A 21184-nucleotide genomic window follows, 5' to 3' on the forward strand; every position below is an offset into this window, starting at 1 on the left:
AAGCCAAAAACCAAAAACCAAAATCTAGAATCTAACAAAACAATCATTGAGTTGTTTCTTACCGGGTATTTTGGTCTTTGAACAATGAGAAAGTGTGTCTAAAGCAAGAAGTGTCTTATTGTGAAATTACAAAGTCAAAAAGTGTTTATAAGTGTAATTGTTTCATAAAGTTTATGTAATGTTTGTCTGAAACATCATGAAGACATGGGCACTACAAAGATGCAAAGATCAAATTCCTTGATTGACACGAACCCTTTGTTCGACCAAGTTCCAAGAAAACTTCAGTTGCCTCCGAGCATTTCTAGTGGGTATGTATGAACTGTACGTATGTATCCCTAAACTTTGGAATACCAATGTGTGATGCAGAGTGGTCATCCAGACAGAGTTTATATGCCTTCAAAGTTGTCCTGGAAAATGATTGTTGGCTCACAATATCTATAATTAACTGGCTACTGGTTACAAACCTGCCACTTGGGATGCATAACTCTCTAGTCGCTTTGTGTGCATAAGCAGTGCCAAGTTCTACTGTGGAAACTCTTTGTGCAAATTTTAAAGTACTGATTGTTTATCCAAAAGTATTCCTCAGGACTCAAGTGAGCAAAGATCAGTGTTTTGGCTTGACAACCTTAAATAAAGACAAGAAATAAAAGCACTTAATATCGTTTGTTCACAAAAACAGAGAAGAAATTATTCATATTAGTACCTAATGCGTCTTGGAGTAGAAGATTCAGCTTGCTGTTTCGGTATAGATTGGAGAATTGTTCTGACCCCAATACAGAAATCACATATCCTAGAAAAGAAACAGATTTGTTTCGATATTGTGCTTCCTTGAGTCTGTCTTCTGTAACGTCTGATTTATCTACTGTTGCGCTCCATGCAAGATTCAACAGATGCAAGCAACTTCGGATGGTACCTCTAGATGTGGATGGTACCTCTAGATGTGTCTTTCCCGCGTACGTGCACCATAAAAATGCAATGAAGTTAGATCATATAACAGTAACTATTTGATTCTGACAGTGTGTAGTTTAGAGTTATGTAAGAGCACCTGTGAGACCGACTACTTTGATTGTTTATGGACGTGAAACTAACATCCCTATTCACCTCACCAAACTCCATCTGCTGAAGTACATCCATGGTATAGTTCACAGAATGCATTGTAGCATCAGGAAGACTCAAGCCATCGTCCTTGCTGGAGCAAGTCTGAATATCTAATGTGCGTAATGCGTATAGTCAAGAAAACTTAAGAACATAGGGTCAGCCTATGTGAGAAAGGTAACAAACCAGGAATGGTAATGTAAATTAAAGTTCCGGCGGGACTCACGAAAGGATATTATATATTGTGCAGGAGGAATTTTATGAAAGAAGGTCTCAGACTTGTTCACTGTAGATTTCGACCATTTGGACGTATATCTCGTAAGTTGTCAAGTCCCTTCTTTTATCAAAAACCAGAAAGATATCACTGAGAGCATGATAGTCAAAGAAGAGGATGCTGGCGAGATTTATAGTCGTATGAGAATACTACGGGAAAAGGCTTTTTGATATTCAACAAACCGGAACAATTGCTTAATATGTACGAGAATTTCAGGAGTTGGCGACTCACGTACATTTTGAAGAGGAAATTTTTGGAATACATATTCTTAAATTGTTTGAAAATAGAGATGAAATAGGTGACTAAAATGAAAGAACAGGTGGGATTACCTAACTAGATTGTGGCAGTGATGAAAATGGAAGGGAGTGAATTAAGTCGTTTAATTACTGGAGGAAAGAGCTTTGACAGTCAGTTGTTAAGTCAGATACATGGTGTTACATTTTGTAATACTTGATATACTCAAACTACTCCAAGTGTACTCTGTCAAATAAGATATCAATTATAGTACTTGGAGGTTAAATCCACAAGGAGCGTACTAGTAGATTATTACCTAACACTGATATGCATCCATATCGTTATCCACATTCCCACATGGACGCAATGGGAAAGATTGTTTGATCCAAAAATGGTGTTTATGCTGGTGATGTTTGTTGAATCAATACAATAAAAGAATCTAAGTTGAATGATTAGATTCTTGAGGCTTAGGAGAAATCTTGAGATGAAATCAAATGGAAAAAGAATATAAAAGAGATTTCATTGAATAAAGGTTTATTACAAAGGTAAAGTGAAACTTAGAATACAAAATCTCTATGAAAATATGTTTTTTCTATTCTAAGAAGAGGAGAAGATCCCTTTCCCATAAGGAGGAGCTCCTTATTTATAGAAAGATGAAGCCTAGGACTTCCTAGCAATATGGGTCTAATTATTGTCTAATGGGCCTTGAGGTTGTTGTAAAATCCACCCCCAACAGTAAGCCCCCCAAGTTCGTAAAGAGAGATGAAGTCGATCTCTATGAATTTTACGAATAGGGTTTATTAGACAATTAATTAGACACGTATGCCTAGGACGATTTAGGCGAGTTTACTTTGAACTTGTGCCTAATAAAAGGCGAATTTGCTTTAGACTCGTGCTTAGCAAAAGACGAGTTTACTAAACTCATGCTGAGACAAGGGCGAGTTTACTGAGAACTCGTGCCTAGTAGAAGGAGAGTTTCTGTAAACTCATGCCTAGCCAAAGACAAGTTTTTGTAAACTCGTGTCTAACAATAAGCGAGTCGACCGCAAACTCGTGCCTAATAAAAAGCAAGTTCAATTTAAACTCGTGCCTAAATGCATGTTTACCGAACAATTGCCGACCCGAAGTCTCGTGTTGAGATTGTGTGTGTCGAGCAAGTTGTTAGCGTGTATGCTCGTCAGGCTATGATGACGTGAGAAAGCACCGGCTTGTGCTGTTTCCGATAAGCTCGTGGCTGAGAGCCATCTTTCGAAGCATGAGGACATATGGTGGTGGCAACTGCTTGTTGGCTCCGTTTTTTCTCTTTGGCTCTGTTTTACAAAAGCATGATCATGATTAGACAAAAAAAAATAACCAACTGTTGCATAATTAATATGCGAGCTATCAAACTTGTTTTTACTTAATGCTAGTGAGTTGTGCATGATGATATAATAATTGTCAACTTATTAATATCATAGACTACCAACAGCTAAGCAATAACATAAGATGAATGAAAAGTTTAGAGTTGTTTCATTAGTTTAAACCAAAGCCACAATGTTTAAGTGATTAAAGCACGTGATGGTTTGATAAAATAACTTATCTTTGGTGTGAAGAAGAAACGAGCATCCAAAAAGCTTGTGCCTTTAATGGCTAGCGACAGAACTGGCTAGCGACAGAGCTGGCTATGGTGGTCTCGTTGCAAGGAAGAGATAGTAGCATTCACTCGTTGATTCTCTTTGGCTCGACGTTACGTAATCAACTCCGAGGAAGTTCAGTTCAGTTTCACTTTCAGTTCGGTTCCACTCAACCACCAAAGAAAGAGAAGAAGCCACGTTTCTTAGGCTCCTCCTCCACCATAACAGCCTTCATACTATCTTGTTATGTCGGGAGTCGTCACAAGAGCCGCCTCGTTCGCCGGAGTGATGGCGGTTATGAACTCGGCGTCGATTCCGGCAGGGCAATCGATGATGATGAAGTCCGGCGAGCCTTCCGGCCTCGTTTTTAGGGCGTCGACGAGCCACTCGAGCGCTTTACCGCCGAATCCCATCGGGAGCTTCGACCTAGGTTTCGAGATGCATAGCAGTTCGAAGTTTGACCAGCGCTTGTCGCGAACGAGGGCCTGGTCGAGGCGGCAGTCTCCGTTGAGGACCTCGACGACGGTGTAGTTGACGTGATTCGCTAGCCCTAGGAGGAGATCGAGGTTGCGGAGGCCGAGGTCGGCGTCAATTGCGACGACGGAGAAGCCATGGCGAGCGAGGGAGAATCCGACGTTCGCGGTGGTGGTTATTTTCCTGACGCCACCTTTTCCGGAGGTTATGACGACGATGCGCGGCGTTTCTCCGGTGGTGAGCGAGGGAGAGTCCGACGTTCGCGGTGGTGGTTATTTTCCTGACGCCACCTTTTCCGGAGGTTACGAAGATAGTTCTCCTTGCCCCCTCCTTCTAGCGCCAACTGTTTGATCCAAAAATTGTGTTTATGCTGGTGATGTTTGTTGAATCAATACAATAAAATAATCTAAGTTGAATGATTAGATTCTTGAGGCTTAGGAGAAATCTTGAGATGAAATCAAATGGAAAAAGAATATAAAAGAGATTTCATTGAATAAAGGTTCATTACAAAGGTAAAGTGAACCTTAGAATACAAAATCTCTATGAAAATATGTTTTCTCTAGTCTCTGAAGAGGAGAAGATCCCTTTCCCATAAGGAGGAGCTCCTTATTTATAGAAAGATGAAGCCTAGGACTTCCTAGCAATATGAGTCTAATTATTGTCTAATGGGCCTTGAGGTTGTTGTAAAATCTACCCCCAACAGACACGAGCCTCAACGGCACTGGCTTGAAATTTCGACGAGTCTAATCCGTTAAGAATGGTTGAGGATCTCCAAGATCCAAATAACTTGCAATTCTTCATTTTCATTCTAAACACCCAATCAAGGGTTAGCAAATATATTACTATCGTTAGTAAGAAGAATCAAGCAGCTTATGTAGAAGAAATTTCTCAAACCAAGCATACGGAATAGAACATATATCTAAAGAGAGGAGAAGATAAAGACAAAAATTCGGTCTATGTCGGAAAACAAAACATTTGAAAATCACAAAAGTTTTCGATTCAGGACTACTTCATCCAAGAAAAAAAGAAGATGATCCCCTCTATCTAAAAGATTCAAGTGGGAGAAGTAATAGAGGAAATCCCCTATCAAGAATTGAAAGTATCCTCGAGTAAATTCACGTTGACATTATTGCACGGATTGAACTTTTTCTCAAAACATGTGTTTGTAACCTAATGTAATCAAACTTGGTTCTAGCACCCGCTGATAGCCATTCTACTAGCATCATTGTACATGTACAACGACCTTATGACACGGTGTCTCCTGAGCGGTAACTTAGAGGATCATTAAATTTTCAGAATACAAGAGTATTTTCATAACAATGATGAGTGATGACATAACACATCTCTACATGCAGTCGAAAGTTTAAATGACAAGGCTATACACTATAATAATGTTATGCACGGAGAGTCCAAGGTTGGTCAGACAATGTTGGCTAAACTTGGATGGAAACTAAAATTAAAAAAAAAACTGACAATTCCTAGAATCAAATCAAGCTATTTTTATACATTTCCAAATCTAAAACTTCTTCCTCTTCTACGACGTCTTTGTCATCCTCTTTTTCCCGCCATCTTCTTATAAGCCTTAGGCTACTTTCTCCTCGCGCTTATAGGAGAATGAGACCAACAATAACATGCCCACTGCAACTTTGAAAACCGGTCTAATACTTTCTCTTACAGTCCTACTACAAGAAAATGATAAAGTTTGTTTCCGTTACTAATCAAAATATGTTACTAATTGTCTCAGGGTACTATTTCGAAAATCATAGTTAATACAAAATTATTTCAACTCCTTTAACAATTACCAACACCAGATTAGAACATAAGAATTAAAGATAAATAGTTAACAAGTTTGGACGAAGCATTCCAATCTTACATAAAAAACAATGACATACGCCCACATTCTCACAGTGCAAATACTAAACTACAACAATCTTTAAAGAATCATGCAAAATACGGATCCAAACCAAAGAACAACACAACACCAAACTTCTATATTTTTTAATATCAAATCCCGCGCGAAGCGCGGGTTTCCTCTAGTATTTTATATTTCCAATGTAATTTTTGTCAACTAATAATGAGAAATTGTGACGTTCAAGAACATTAATTGCATTTCTTAAAATCTCATTGGTTTAAAAATATAAAAAATATAAAATTACAAAAAATTATGCATTTATAGCTAAGTTTTAATATGTTTTATTAAAAAGTGTGAAAAATTCTAAAACATGGATCTTTAGGAGCGGAGGGAGTATATTTTAAACGAATTTCTATACAAGATAGTGTATAAGTTCGAGCACATTTATCCAAAACCACGGACCAAACTGAAAAATCAAAATTGAACCGAATTGCATAAATAAGAGAGCAAATCATATATCTATGACTGAAAAATTGAAACCAAACCGAGAACCAAATGAATACCTAAATTTTTAAATAAAAATTATATATTTAAAAATATTAATTACATTCAATTTTTAAATAACCAAATATCCTAAAAATACTATTTATAAACCGGATAACCCGAAAACTTGAATTACCCGAATATTTTTATTTGGTTTGATAAATAATTTAGTTAACCAAAAGTATAATTTATGTATATAATTATTTATTTCAAAAATATATAAGACTATGTTTAATATAACACACAGTATCAAAACCATTTTCAAAATAATATTATGTTTTAAAATAAGTAGATTTTGTTCTAAAACACAATTCTACTGCTAACCTATTTTAAAGTATCGATATAGTGTTAATAAATAACAAAGTGTTTTCAAAGTTTTTAGAAGTTATCACTAACCGATTTATAATTGGTTAGACTAAATATCTAATAGACCTGAAGATATTGAACCGGTTTTATGTAGACCATAATCATATCTATGTATTCGTATATGAACTGGTTTGGTATTAAATAATTCAACCAACTTGGAATATTAAGTTGTGACAAATATCGTTTAATTTGTGAATGATAATGTTGAAGCGTTCATATATATAACATGGTTAATAAAATCAGTTTAGTTAATAAGGTTAGTATAAAATAATGGTTGATCTCCGTAAAAGATGCAATTTTTTTACAATGGATATTGTATTATGTTTATAGTCTCTGAAGGTATTAACTATTAAATAAATCACAAGTAACCATATATACAAATATAATGTGGACATTATTTAATAATAGCACAAAATAATTATGATGGAATAAGGCGTATATAGTAAACGTATATTCTATTTATTTTTTGTTCATATTCTATTTTATTTTTTTGCAGCAAACGACTATTCTATTACTCAAAGTTGAGGTGGTCTGGGAAACCAAATCGGAATAGAACAACCAATAAAACATAAAGGTCTATGAAAAGAACGTGCATTCCTAGCTAGCGAATCTGCAATCTCATTCTGCATCCTTGGAAAGTAGCTGATCTCGAAGTCCGAAAAACACAACCGAAGAGTTTGAATTGTTTCCAACTCAGTTGAGAAGTTGGGCCAAGCTTGTGGCTGTTCTATCATTGCAATCAGATCCTTGCAGTCCGTCCTAAACTTCTGACATGTCGAATATTGTAGTATACTCTCCATTGCCCACTGTAGCGCTTCCAGTTCTGAATGTAAAACTGTCTCCCTCCTCCTCAGGTTCCTTGATCCCATGAGTTGAATCTTACTCATTGTATCCTTCCAAACCCATCTCATTCCACTAAACTGAGCTGTGGAGGTCCATGAACCATCCACCATACAAATATTATCCAAGCTTAAGGCTTGTGTTTCTTCAGCAGTCTTTACATGTGGCGGAACCGGCATAGTGTCTCTTGTATTGTACCAAGCTTGGCACTCACTCTCTGTATATCTGACTAGTTCCAAAGGATCTCTGTCTATGCCTCTAAACAACTTATCGTTCCTAACTTTCCGATGTACCAAATTATCCAAGGATAGGGATCTCTATCATCTTCTGGCTCCAGAATACCATTCTTTCTATAAAAAAGGTAGTCAATGTTAGCATAAATACTTGGTACATGAAAGATTTGAGAGCTCGACTGTGTTGATGATAGTTCATATTCTATTCTCACTCTATTTTTAGAGTAAATTATGGAATATGGACAGATGCTCCAACGTACAGTTCGTGTGCTCATCGACTAACTCAGTGTAGGCTAGCTGATTAAGTATGGTAACCCTATAATCCTAAAGTTGATTATGTCCACCAATACGTCTTACAAACATTTTTCTTAATCAAACAACTGGAAATATTATTGATTGGCAATGCCAGTTATTTTCTTTTTTATCCGGTCTGCTGGATCGTCAATTATTTTTTATTTTCTTTCCCGTAAACCTCCATAAACCTTAGTTTTAACAAAGAGAAAAAATGTGTGACAACAAAAAAAAAACAAAGAGAAGAAATATAAACATGATTTTAGGTAATAAAGTATTCACTGTCTCTTTATTAAAATGCTAGCTATAAGAGCATGATTATTGGAGAATTCTTAGGGTAGGATTCTTAGGGTGAGTTTCTTAACGGAATATAAGAACCCGTCTCTTAACTTTTAACTACAAAAACTAAGAACCGGCTCTTAAAACTCTTATTTAAGAACCGGTTCTTAGCTTTTTTTAGTTAAAAGTTAAGAAACGGATTCTTATATTCCGCTAAAAATTTCACCCTAAGAACCCCCTTTAATCATGCTATAAGTTTATGAACAATGATGATCACCTTTTACTTTTTGTAACAATCTTTATCACCTAACTAATTTGCAATAATAGTTGCCTAACAAAGAAACTAATAAAAATAAATGCGAAATGCATTCATCGCTCGTCTGACGTGGCATTCCTCGGATTCAAGGTTAATGTACTCGTAAATCCAACGACTAGAAAAGAAGGCGTAGATTAACACCATACACGTGCGCGCACTATAACACACTCTCTCTCCTCTACCTCCTTGAATGCCATTATTCATCACCCAAAAGAAAGAAAGATCTGCAAACTTCACGACGAACCATGACTGACGAATCACCACCGCCTTCGACCCCCGACCCGGAACCCAACCCGAATCCGAATCCACTAATCCACCCAAGACGCGTCTCTTTCGAGCACGGACTCCTCCCGATCCAAAAACTCGTCTTCACCGACCCGATCCAAACCCTAGCTCCCGTCAAGCAGAAGCTAACCGAATCCGCCTCGAATAACCGCGTCGGATCGGCCGCAATCGCCGACGTTCTCCAGATCTCCGGCGACCATGCGCGTCTCGTTCTCGAGACTCTCGGTTCGGTGCTTCATTCCGAGTCTGATCCTCTGGTTAGGGCTAAACCGGAGGAAGTCGACTCCGTCGGAGCTGATTTGAGGGATCTGGTTTTGTTTCTGTACATTCAATCGTATAAGAAGTTGCTGCCTAGGACGCACAAGGACTCTGCAGCGGTGGCTGATGTGTGGCCGTCGACTTCAGCTTTTGATGGGTACTTGTCCGCGTTATCACCGATTCAGGCAAAGTTTCTTACTTTTTGTTGCCCTTCTCAAATCGTACAATGTGGAGAAAGTCATATTTAATGATCTATTTGGTTCGTGGTAGCTCTAGTAACAGGATTAGAGAATCATTGTGTTTCATTTTGCATTGAATTCAGTTATGATTTTGCAATGCGAGTTAAAAGTTTTTGGTTTGATGAAACTTAAGAGTTATGCAAAGTTGGAAGCTTGGGTGGTTGTGTCATGAATAAATGTAATGTTTAGATAGAAGTTCGTAATAATCTTCAATGGAGAAGATGTTTGCATTCTAAATTGATATGTACTTTTTTTTGGGTCGACAAAATGGATGTGTAATTATTGCTTCAAATACACAATTGTATTCGAAGCCACAACAAGTACGCATGCTAATGTTAGTGTTGCTGTAGTATGAAATAGCTCTATCCAGCTCTTATTGTTTGAAAGACACCCTCATGAACTCATGATTTTTGTAATATTTACCTGTACATTTGGGTAACCAGATTATTATTATCATCATCTCTTAAATGGCAGTCCCTTTTCTTTGATGGCTCTTGTGCAATGTTTAGTTTGCAGGCTGAAATCAAACAGTGCCAGCTTGCTGCGTTATGTGGTTTCAGTTCTGTTTCTTTTTGTTGTATTTTATTATGGCTGGTCCCATCCACGTGGTTTATTTGGTGATGATCCGACATGGTTTCTCGTAATTTGATTTTCAGTATCCGCTCCTGTGGTGTTCTCACTCTTGTTTGTTGTAGGGCTGGTATATTTTGTCTTTAGTCGTCTTGTCAGTGTTTAATCATTGAATGATTGCTCTTCGATCCCATAACATGGGTCTAAAGTGTTAGTTATATTTGCTTTTCATCCTTTGCAGCTTGTTCGCAGCAACAGCCGTAGGTTTATGCCATCGCAAGCAGATGATGAAGCTCATCAGCTGTCATATCTGCAAAAACATTTAGCAAACATCGTTTCTCTCCTTGCAGAGCCCGTGGAAGGAGAGGGAGAAGAATCACTGGTATGTGCTAGTCTTTCAAAATATTTTGTCGAGAAGAGTGTTTTGTACAGAGCATGAAAGTAACATCTGGCGTTGGGAATCTTGGATAATAATTTTTGAGGAAATGACAGAGAACACAAGTCCTAAGCTAGATTTTTTTTCATGATGGTTCAAACTAGGAATCGTTTTGCTTGTTTAACATCCTGTCAGGTTCTCTCTATGGAGGCTTTTGAGCACCTGGGTTTTCTTGTTCAATTTGGTGATAAGGGATCTGATGTATCTCCACTGAGCCAAGCTACGCCTTTTTTTGCAAATTCTGATCCGAATATGCCCGCTGTTCCAGTCCCTGCTTCCCAAGTGCATGACTGGCTTCTGCAAAACATAGCTTCCGCTTTAGAAAGCATTACTGAGAGAATTTCTGGGAAAGAGAACGGGCCCTCTGATCAAGATGATACGATGTCAGATGCTAGCGCTGCTCCGAACAAGGTTGCACCGAGTGGTAGAGGCCCGTGTTTAATCGAAGGTGTCTCCAAGACTTCACTTGTTAAGCAGGCCTCCGATCTTAGGGGTAGATCTGTGAAGGTTCGCTATGAACAAATGACTTCTTTTTAATATTGCTGGTCGAATAGTCTATCTGGGCACTAATGTCAACTAGAAGTCCTGTGTATTTTGCAGGTTGTCAATTGCCATGATTCTGTCATTTATCTTTTAGCGCCATTGAGGTATGCAACTGTGCATGGATGTTCTGATACGACTATAGTTCTGGGAGCTGTTGGCAAGGTACGGACACAATATTCCTTTTCTCTTTATCTAAGTTATATAAGGCAACATTTAACTAGTTATGATATCTTCCGACTTTTACTAAAGCAGCAAATCTTATTTTATGATATCTTTTTGCAGGCATTAAGAGTTGAGCACTGTGAGAGAGTTCATGTGATTGCAGCTTCGAAACGAGTGTGCATCGCCAATTGCCGTGAATGTGTATTCTTCTTGGGAGTCAATCAGCGACCACTAATTGTTGGTGATAACCACAAACTGCAGGTGAAGCCTCTCTCTCTCTAAGATCCAGTGTTGATTTACAAGTTTGATATCATGCACAGCAGTCTATACGCAACTACCTTTATGATGTAACTAATCAGTGAAGAGGATATACTTGTTGTAGCTTAGTTAGGTTAATATGCTCTTCGTGACATGTGAACTGAGTTTAATGGAAACATGTTCTAGGTGTTATCCATCTCACTAATTTATGTTGTTGATGAGTATATGGGTTAAGAAATATCTCTCTAGTCTGATGTTTGCTTTATAGGGTGTCACAGGTTTCCTTTTACTACTGAGAATACAGCCACTGTCTAATATCTATTGGATATAGTAATTAGAGGCTTCTAAAAAATCTGTTTGATTTTGTTCCAGGTCGCTCCATATAATACATACTACTCTCATCTGGAGGAGCACATGAGTGAGGTGGGTGTTGAGCCAAGTATCAACAAATGGGACAAACCATTGGCACTGGGAGCAGTGGATCCACATGACTCACTGTCGCATCCTGCCGGTGTTGCTGATGCACAGGCTGAATCAGCTGCTTGTGTAGACCCTGACCAGTTCATTAACTTTTTGGTACACTCTTTTTTTTTTTTTCCCTATCTGACTCCGTTAACAGTCGAGTTTTATTCATGAAACATCTAATCACATGTTTTACCTGTGGTATTAATGTATATGGTGAAGATCCCAAACTGGTTTAGCGGCGAGGAGATTGGTTCGACTAAAGACAATCCATTTCCATTGCCAGATGCTTATATGGCAGCTCAGCAGAGAAACGTATGTTTTTACATTTCTTTTAGTAAGAAATGAAGCACTTGTTTGCATCTCCTTAACTCCCATATTTTTTTTATTTCTTTAGCTTAAGAACTTAGAAGAAACAAGACAATCGCTAAGAGAAACGCCTCTGGAAGAAAACCGGAAAAAGGAGCTATCGAGCGCGCTCCATGTGTATTTCAAAGACTGGCTCTATGGTAACGACTTTCGAAATCATTCCCCACTCAAAGTTTATGTGCATCATGTATAACTAGGTTGTGACAGTCTCTATATTTTGTTTCTGGTGTGAATTTTGACAGCAAGTGGGAATATAAGGCAACTCTACTGCCTACAAGGTGATTAATAATGAAGAGACAACCCAAGTGGAAGATGTCTCATTCCTGTAGAGTGCTCTATCGATCATTTTGGCATATTGCTATAGTGAAGAAAAATGAGAAAAACCGTTCTGATTTGTAGTTTGGAACCTATACGCACCACGTAACTTATCTGCACAGAACAATCCCCTAAAGCTTTTCCTTTTAGAGTATTATTTTCTTTGTTTCTACTTTGGTCTTGTTTAATCTTTGTTCCTTTTGACATTTCAATCCCTCGTTTTTGTCCTCTTTTGAAAATCTCGTCTTCTAGACGGAGCATGATGGCTTCCTTGAACTGTCATAACATATAAAACAAAACTCTTTTTGGATGTTCTTGTCCTGGGAGGAACCAGTCACAGCACCTTTGATTGTCTTCATCATCGCTCAATCCTGTTCTTCTAGATATCTCATTTAAGAAGGATCCATGATTTCTTCTTCTACGGATAAAGCTTAATCATACGCAACAAGATGAGTGTGCAGATGAAATGTGCAGAAACAATCAATTACAATGAGGGAAAGAAGAGTGGAGATTTGTCAGTGACGGACAGCAGCACCAGAGGAAGCCCAAGTTAATTCCATATCATCCTTATTGGGTCTCATTATAAAGCCCATTAATAAATACTCTCTCTCTCTCTCTCTCTCTCTCTCTCTCTCTCTCTCTTTTGTGTGTCCCGTCCTCTCTGTCAAAAGCTCCGTCGTCGGCGATGGCAGATTCGACGAGAAACCTGACTGGGCTCGGCGGGGAAGCATCGAAACACGAAGAAGAAGAGGACGATGATTACATGGGAGACCTCTCTAAGTTCATTCCACCGGAACTTACCCAGACTTCCAAAAGAAAGGTAGTTTCAAAGTCTCCAACTTTACCCTATACGAAGATGTGCGATTTTGAATTTCAATCATCTGAATGCCTTGTTGCAGGAATCTGAAAAGAAAATTGTAGCCGTTGAACCATCTCGGAAGAAGCTAAAGAATCTCCCTTGGCACGAGCGGCGAAGGTTGGAGAAAGAGAGGAAGCAAATAGAAGAGGATGCACAGACATTAGCTCGTATCGAAGACACTCCCATTGGAGAGTCTAACGTTGGGTTCAAGCTGTTGAAGCAAATGGGTTACAAGCCAGGCTCTGCTCTTGGTAAACAAGGGTCAGGTAGAGCTGAGCCAGTGACCATGGATATTCGAAGATCCAGGGCCGGTGTGGGGAGAGAGGATCCACATAAGGAGAAGAAGAAAAGAGAAGAGGTTGAGGCGGAGAACGAGAAGAGAAAAGTTGAGGAAATGTTGGAGGGTTTTGGGGATAGGAAGAAGTCTCAGTGGCGTAATAAAAGAGTTGTGATTAACTTTAAGAAGGCTAAGGCGGCTCTTGATCAGCTTGAGAATGTTGAAGTTGTTCCTGAGAAGAAAAAGGAGGAAGATGAAGATGGTAAGGTTGGTGAAGAAGAGGAAGAACAAGAGGAGGTGATCACCGAAGAGGTTTGTTCTCTAGTTCTGTGCTCATTTAGAGTTCAAGCCTCAACATTGTTCTTTATGTTCTTGAGGGTGACAAGTCTAGCTTTACTGGTTGCAGGATTTGGAGGAGATTTTAATGAAACTGAGGGATGAACATCGGTATTGCCCTTTTTGCGGGTTCCAGGTAATCATAAGCCTTTCTCTCATCAGTGCTTAGTTTCGAGTTCGTTTAAGTATACTGACAAAATGTTCACGATATGTGAATCAGTATGAAACGAGTGAAGCTCTTCTTTCCAATTGCCCTGGCGTTAATGAGGATGACCATTAGATAAGTCAAAGTGCATAAGCTTTGAATCAGGTTGAAAATTCACTCGTTATGTGGCTGGAGAGGAAGCAAGAATCAAAAGGAAAACACTGTTTTACAGTTGCATAAGCAGGTAGGTGAAGAGATGCACTCTAAAGGAATTGCTAGTCGCCATATTACGCATATGCTTTTATAGATAGTAGGATGATACAAGGGATGTAGAACTCTGATTTGATTAACAATGTTAATGATGATGATGATGATGTTTTAATGTGATTCTTAAGCTAAGTTCAAATGTGCTTTTGTTAGATGTGAACAAAACAAAGAGATCATCACTAAAAACAAACGGCTTAAAGATCAAGAGCCAAAAGCATTAAAGTAATACCCAAAACAAAAGTCATTTTCTGCCATCATTGTCTGATTTTTAAGTAGCATAGATAGAACAGACAAGTCTTAGTAGCAATCTTCCATAGATAAGGCTCTTGGTGCAGATGAACAAGTTAAGGAAAAGAAGTCTTTAGAGGGTGAAAGAGAGAAAGACTCATAGAGACCAGTTGAACTGTTGAGGAGAAGAGTCATAAGCTCTTGTGTTCTCAGGTTCCAGGTATTGCCTCAGAACCTGCTGATGAGGACTCAACTCGAATCCACCCATCGTCGTGGCGCCATTGCTTATCTGGAAATCAACTGGCTCAGAGATTTGGCTCAGTCCAAAAACAGGAGTTGTATAATGCGCATTGCTTTTTTCCCCTGACATGAACTCCCATGTTTGGTTCAAGTATTGATTCTGGATTGAAACGGGTGGTGTCTGAGCCATTGTTACCCTATCAGCAGCAATAGAAGATGGTCGCCATGTATTGGTTGGTGTCTGAAGTGGTTGTTGTTCCTGCTGGTTTGGGTTTGTGTAGTTTGACAGAAGAGAGAGAGCACAGCTGGAGTCTGTGCTATTAGTAAAGCTCGAGTTTCCATATGGGAAAACATTCATCAGCTGATGGCTTTCCCATGGTGCAGAACCTCTTGTGGTTGACCACCTAGTAGGATCTCCCAAAACGCTTCTAATGGCATTCCCTGTCTCACAAAAAAAAAAAAAACAAGAATCAAGAACTTGTTTTCAAGACACATATAAAATAAAAGAGTAACTAAGTCATAGAAACCTAACCATATAGAGATGGAGCGATGTTGGAGTAATGAGGAGTTAAGAGAGTGGTTGTTGCTTGAGGCTTTCTTCTTCGTTCGTTGTGGCAAGCGAGCCGTCTTCTACAACTTCGTTTCTCTAAGTCAAACTCCGAAAGCTGGTGAAACCTGAATGATGTAAAGGAGCAACATAATATAATTCATAACTATTATCTTCAGATACAAGAAGAGACAAAATCACGTAATAACTAGCTGTAAAGTTAGATTCATAAGACTCTTCAAAGACCTTAAGAGCCAAAGCTCAAAAAGCAGACAAGACTAGATAAAGTGTTAAAAAGCTTTGGTAAGAAAAGAAACCTGCTACATTGCTGGCAAAACCTTTGGTGAAGACCAGACACAATGACTTTAGATGACTTTGAGTGAATGCAACACACTTTGTGTCTTGAGTAATAAGTTTTAGCATTGCTTAGATCCATTCTACAACCTTCCACTTGGCACCTAGCTGTCATCAACTTACGACTAGTACTTTTAACACGGTTCTTGCTTGACCCGGCTCCGGATCCATCCTCAAAGTAGAGCTTCTGACCAAACCTGAGTCCACCACTTAGTGTAGTAGACGAGGAACCAGCCGACTCGGGCTGGTTCTGACCACAACCCGTTAGTAACTCCATGGTTAAGTGTTTTTGGTTTCCTTTTACTCAGACAGAGAAAGAAGTGTAATCTCTCTCTCTCTCTCTATGTATGAACTGAACAGAGCCTGGAAATAGAAAGGACAAATGAGAAGAAAAGAAAGAAAATGTGGTTCTGCTGGTTTCAGTTGTTGCTATCTTTTAAAAAGATAAAAAGAAGAGAGAGAGAGAGAGAGAGAAGCTGACAAAAGAAGAGACACTCAAGAGTGATTGATACTAGGCCACGACAGCTAAGGAATATTAGCGTTTGCGTTTCGGGGATGTTTGGTGAGTTTTGGTGGTTCTCTGCAGTGAATGAACATATTATTTTATAACACACAAAAGAGATGTGAGAAAACATCTTTATTTTTCTTTAACGTACATAATGATATATCCTTAAATGAGACAAGGGAACATAAACTCCCATGTAAAATCTAAGCTATGCACTCTATAACTAAATAAATAAATTATAATACTACTATTAGGTTTTTAAAACTATGAAAATGAATAGCCTAATGATGCTAAAACCTTTATTGTAGTTTGTATGCACAAACTGACCAGAGACCTATAAATGGATGGTTAGACTGTATTTTGTTGCATCCCCAAAATATGCTAGTTAACTATACTATTACTAATTAAAGAGTAGGAACAACAATAATAATAATAGTTTATTAGTAGTATCTCACATTTACATTTACTAAAGTAGAATGAACAGAGAGTTATGGGCAGAGAGACAGACAGAGTCTTGGAAATCAACTAAGGATGTGACTCTTGCTTCAAAGGGAACTAGTAGGTTCAGAATTCACTTGTGTTTTCTTTTTCTAAATATATTTCAAAGGGAACTAGTAGGTTCCTGGCAGACTTTCACTTCTGCCTATTTTTTCTAAATATAGTTGCTGTTCTCATCTTTTTGAAATACAGATTTGGTGTTCTTTTTCACAATATCCAATGTAATATATTTCTTAATAAATTAAACAGAAAACTTATTTTCAAAAAGAGAGTATGGGATGTTTGATTTATGGTGTCAAGTATATATCCATCACAATCCGTGTACTTGAACTTTCATTGGGTTGTGTGTGTGTATCGCTTTCTTGATTATATTCCTTTTGTGTTTTGCTTTATCTAGTACACAATCTAGTTCCTTTCTTTTGTTTTGCAAACTGATTATTAAAAAAAAACTGAAAAAGCCTAAAGCCCCTAATCACGCCAATTTCACAAATCTTCTTGATATTTTGTATGCATCTCATTTCTCTTGTTCTGCTTCATACTCTGAAACTTTGTTTAATGTGTTTTCCTCATTTTATAGAAGCCATAAACGTTTCATTTTCATGGGAATTATAGAGTATTATAGGCTCTACTCAATAACAAGAGATAAGAGTTTCAAAACTCCATGACAATTCAGACAAAGGGAAGTGTTCTGAATAATCAAAAATTCTGATTCCATGTATGAAACTAAAACGCACCCGCATCAAACTCGGGTCCTAGCAACAAAAGTGGTCATCAAGAGACAAAAAACAAAAATAAAGCGGTTTCAAAAGCGTTATAAGAACCTCTTTTTCAAAAACCATGACATTCAACAACAGCTTCTGCAGCTCGTCTTGGTTTGTTCTTCCTTCTGCTCCCAACTTGTCTAAACCCTATAGACAGTGATGACTTCACTGAATCATCTGTGCTTGATTTTGAACCTAACCCATTTTCCTCTTCGGTTACATTACTCTCTTTAGACTCTACTGCTTTCTTCCTCTTCTTCCCATTCTCTGTCACATCTTCTTTACTTGTTACTGAACCATTTGTCTCTTCTTCCTTCTCCAAGATCTCTTCTTCTCCTTCAGTTTCATCTTTCATTGGCTTCTGTGGCCTCCCTCTTCTCTTGTAAGCTGGAATCTTTTCTTCTTCTTCACCGCTTCCAAGATCTTCTCTAGCAGTAGCATTCTGCCTCTTGCCTTTCCCTCTACCTCTTCTCATAACTCTAATCCAATTCTCTACCAAACCAAAAAGCCTCAAGCAACTAGACAAGAAACGTGCAGGTGAAAAGGTTGTTTCTTTTCAATCCATCTTAAACAATCTGCAGTATCCCAACACCAAAAAGAGACAATGAAGGCGAGTTAAACTCAAAACACATACTCAAACTTGTTTGGAGAAAGGCATTGAAAAACTTATTTGACAACGCCTAAAACTACGATTTTCTTTCCATTAAAAAGGTTTCTAACAAAGAGAAGAATAAACAACAACACTTCAGTCGCTAGAAACCTATATCATTCAACTCAGTAGTAAGCTGTTACAAGCAAGCTCAATCCATGGAAACTACTTGCATGAAAAGTCCAAAGAGAATAAACACGCTCTATCTCTCCTTACAATCTCTACAAACTTCAGAACACTCAACACATGATTCACTACCACAAAGAACAAATAAAGAGAGGAACATAGACTCACCTGTGAACCCATTTCTCAGAATGAGACAAAACATAAAAGGGTTTCTCTTTTCTAATATTTATTGAGGTTTCAACTGATCTACACTCACGAATTTCTGTTAAAGTTAACAGAGAGAGGAAAACCCAGATCAGAAGAAAGACTAAGATTCTAAAGAAAGTGATAAAACCAAGCAGAAGATATCGAATCAGAATCCAAAGGACTAGACTTTAAAGAAAGAGATCTAAAGAGAAGAGAAGAGAGAAGCAATGTAAACAAAACATAGAGAACATAACAACAACAACAAGACCAACAAGTTTTGGTCGAAAGTGTCGTTGAAATATTAGAAAAAAGCAAGATGATTGCTTTCCTCTCACTTCCACCACTTTCACTGACTCAAATGGATCTTTAAGCCCGTTGAACATGGATGCGGATTTATCCCACTCGCTCCCTTAGGCGCGTGCTCTAAACATTTCACTCGTTTTCGTTGGATTGTATAAGAGAGTCATTAAAGACAGTTAATAGCCGCGTGAACCGCGTCGTCCAAAGTTTGAATCAGATATTTTCCTTAATGGGCCTTCTTATTAGACCCAATTAGACTCTCATATCCAAAGAGGCAACTTATGTAGTTACGTACAACTATAATGTAAATTGTAAATTGGTGAGGTATCATAGCTTAGGTCAAGACAATTATTTTTCTTTATAATATGCAAGTGAAATCATGCAGACCTGGTAAATTCTCCATCGACAAGAAGCTTATCGTTCATCTCTAGGGTTTCATATCACTTTCTTAATTTTTCTTTTTATAGTCCGATCTTGAGACCATCAATTTTAGTTAACATTTTTTTTTGCTAACCGAGTATCCTGGCCCCACCGAGGTGGTCCAGATTAGAGACCGAAGTGAGCATGGACGCTGCCAGGACGTCACCATGTGGCTCACCGTGTAACGGTCTTCGGTCTCGGATGCTGCAGCCCACATGTAAATTTCCGCAGTGGCCAAAGCTCGAACCCAGGGGCGGGCACTCCAGTTGAAGTTCACAGCTCTCTCTCTCTCTCTCTTCCCCTACACTCTCTCTCTCGACCTCAAGCGCGTCTCTGTTTCAACTCCGGCGTCTGGTGGCGCGTCCGCGCGCGTGCCGACGCCGGAGGTACCTCTCTCCCCTTTTTTTTCATCTGCTTTTTGCTCTTCTCCCGGATCCATCGTCTTCAACTGATATGCTCTCCGATCTGCGACAGAGGCTCTCTCCGGTGAAGTGCGCCGCTCGCGAGGTCCTCCGACTCCGGCGTGGTCGCTGCTTTGTGGATTCGAGGCGAGGTTCTAGTTGGTGGTTTCGACTACGGTCGGTTCCGTGGAAGGGTCGGCTTTTGGGTTTTGGAGCAGGTCCTTTTTCAGTTTCTAGATCTGCTTCGGGTTTGTCTCCGTGTCGAGAACTGCGGCTTGTCTTCTTCTTTGTCTACGGTGGCTCTGTGCTGGAGTAGGCTTGGTGGTCAATAGACTAAGGGGAGCGGTTTTTGCGGTCCATTGCGGTGTCGTAGCGGGCTCTCTCCTCTGCCTCTTAGTCACGTGTGTTCCAGTGATTCGTCTCGCCGGAAGCGGGTCTTGAGCGGTCGTGTGCAGGCGGAGATGGCCGACCTCTCAGTTCAGACTTGCGTGGTTTCGTCGGAGGGTTGTAATCAAGTAGTCGTCCATGGCTCTTGTGGACTTCTCGACGCAAATCCCTCACGTCCGGAGTTCTTCGTCCGTGCTCCTTCTCTGGTTTCTTTAGCAATTGCCGAGGCTTTTGCTCTTGATTGTCTCTTTGGTTTTATGTGTTTATGTCCGCTCTGTCGACACCGGAGTTGGGACCTTGCAGCTTGGTATCGCCCCTTTGGTTCTCAAAGGACGCACTTGGCGAGTCGGTTCTCGGGAGTCATTAACCGGCTCGGTGTCTCCTTGTGGTCTTTGCTTGCTGTCCCAAGACCACGCTATTTTTGTTTGAGATAATGTGGTGGCGAGCTTGTCTTCCTTGCAGGTTTTGAGACCCTCTAGATCGGGAGTGGTGGTAAACCCAACCCGCCTTTGTAGTTATGGTGGCGGCAGTGGCGAGTGCTTGCTCGGTTTGGGAGGCGTTTCAAGCGTTGTGTGACGTTGTGTACAATCCCGGCTTGCTCGTGGTAAGTTCTGGAAACACTCCCCTATTGTTCGTCGAGCGCCTCATAGACGGTATCAGTTACATGTTCTGTGGAGTTCATCGGAGGCTAGCTACACCGTAGACGACATGAGAATTCCCGGCATCCGAGGAAACGAGGAGAACCTCACCTTCCCGTGACCATCGTCGAGGGTGAGAACAGCATTCGATTCCTAATGATTCCGAAGATGTCTAGCGGAATGTGCCGGGTTTAGTGGGCGGGCGAAGCTAGTTTGTATTAGGATAAATTGAGTTATTTTGTTCAAAGCGGGTCTGTAACCGAAACTGATTTCCCGGTTAAGCGGGTTTTTAATTTAAAAAAAAAAAAAAAAAAAACTTGGTTAATTTCCACATGAACTTTTAACGTTCTATCTTCATGTGTCATTTACTAGATTATGCGTACTATAAAAATTATGATTAGCTAAGCTTCATGTAATTTTTTGATGCAAAAAGGTTATAAAAATGCAATACACCAAAAATCTACCCAATCTAAAATTTAGTTAATTCTCATATTTTATCCCTTTTAATTAATTATCTTGTTTATTCACCAAAATAAAATTAACTCTCCTGAAAATAGTGACTCATTTAAGGTAACCGCCTTAAAAGTTAGTTATACAAACCCTTAACTTCTTCCACAAGGCGTCCGCTTCTTCCCCAAAATCTTCACACTCTTCTTCACCTCTACACACATCATTTCGCCAGAGATTGTTCGACGCTTCCTCTGTTCTAACGATTGTTTAATGGCGGCGGATGAGAAAGATCAACTCTCAGGA

General features: G+C 39.2%; 4 protein-coding genes and 1 long non-coding RNA gene across 6 annotated transcripts; 2 read left to right on the plus strand and 3 right to left on the minus strand.

The window, feature by feature from the left end:
* Positions 1–131: 131 nt before the first annotated feature.
* Positions 132–3179, minus strand: LOC106296216. The gene is made up of 3 exons (XR_001261166.1): positions 1046–3179; positions 704–944; positions 132–625 (listed from the first exon to the last, which is right to left on the minus strand). It is a non-coding gene; the product is annotated as an uncharacterized LOC106296216 (long non-coding RNA).
* A 5395-nt stretch (positions 3180–8574) lies between these two features.
* On the plus strand, positions 8575–12619 carry LOC106300246 (TBCC domain-containing protein 1-like). The gene is made up of 9 exons (XM_013736348.1): positions 8575–9138; positions 10004–10144; positions 10334–10705; positions 10799–10903; positions 11024–11164; positions 11534–11737; positions 11846–11938; positions 12021–12132; positions 12235–12619. The coding sequence occupies exons 1-9, from the start codon at positions 8656–8658 to the stop codon at positions 12276–12278; spliced, it is 1695 nt and encodes a 564-aa protein (XP_013591802.1). The 5' UTR covers positions 8575–8655; the 3' UTR covers positions 12279–12619.
* A 306-nt stretch (positions 12620–12925) lies between these two features.
* On the plus strand, positions 12926–14306 carry LOC106300248 (G patch domain-containing protein 11). Its single transcript, XM_013736350.1, has 4 exons — positions 12926–13127; positions 13207–13755; positions 13850–13915; positions 14000–14306. The coding sequence occupies exons 1-4, from the start codon at positions 12993–12995 to the stop codon at positions 14057–14059; spliced, it is 810 nt and encodes a 269-aa protein (XP_013591804.1). The 5' UTR covers positions 12926–12992; the 3' UTR covers positions 14060–14306.
* Positions 14307–14371: 65 nt separating this feature from the next.
* Positions 14372–15937, minus strand: LOC106300247 (squamosa promoter-binding-like protein 15). The gene is made up of 3 exons (XM_013736349.1): positions 15524–15937; positions 15192–15334; positions 14372–15100 (listed from the first exon to the last, which is right to left on the minus strand). Exons 1-3 carry the CDS (start codon positions 15835–15837, stop codon positions 14577–14579), a joined length of 981 nt encoding a protein of 326 aa, XP_013591803.1. The 5' UTR covers positions 15838–15937; the 3' UTR covers positions 14372–14576.
* A 1228-nt stretch (positions 15938–17165) lies between these two features.
* Positions 17166–18643, minus strand: LOC106296697. Of its 2 annotated transcripts, none has more exons than XM_013732897.1 (2): positions 18268–18643; positions 17166–17855 (listed from the first exon to the last, which is right to left on the minus strand). In XM_013732897.1, the coding sequence occupies exons 1-2, from the start codon at positions 18299–18301 to the stop codon at positions 17392–17394; spliced, it is 498 nt and encodes a 165-aa protein (XP_013588351.1). In that variant the 5' UTR covers positions 18302–18643; the 3' UTR covers positions 17166–17391. The 2 variants fall into 2 exon arrangements, with proteins under 2 accessions (XP_013588351.1, XP_013588352.1); XM_013732898.1 differs by having other exon boundaries at positions 17166–17899; positions 18268–18642.
* Positions 18644–21184: the final 2541 nt, after the last annotated feature.

This window comes from Brassica oleracea, chromosome C6 (genome assembly GCF_000695525.1).
Source record: "Brassica oleracea var. oleracea cultivar TO1000 chromosome C6, BOL, whole genome shotgun sequence".
NCBI lineage: Eukaryota > Viridiplantae > Streptophyta > Magnoliopsida > Brassicales > Brassicaceae > Brassica > Brassica oleracea.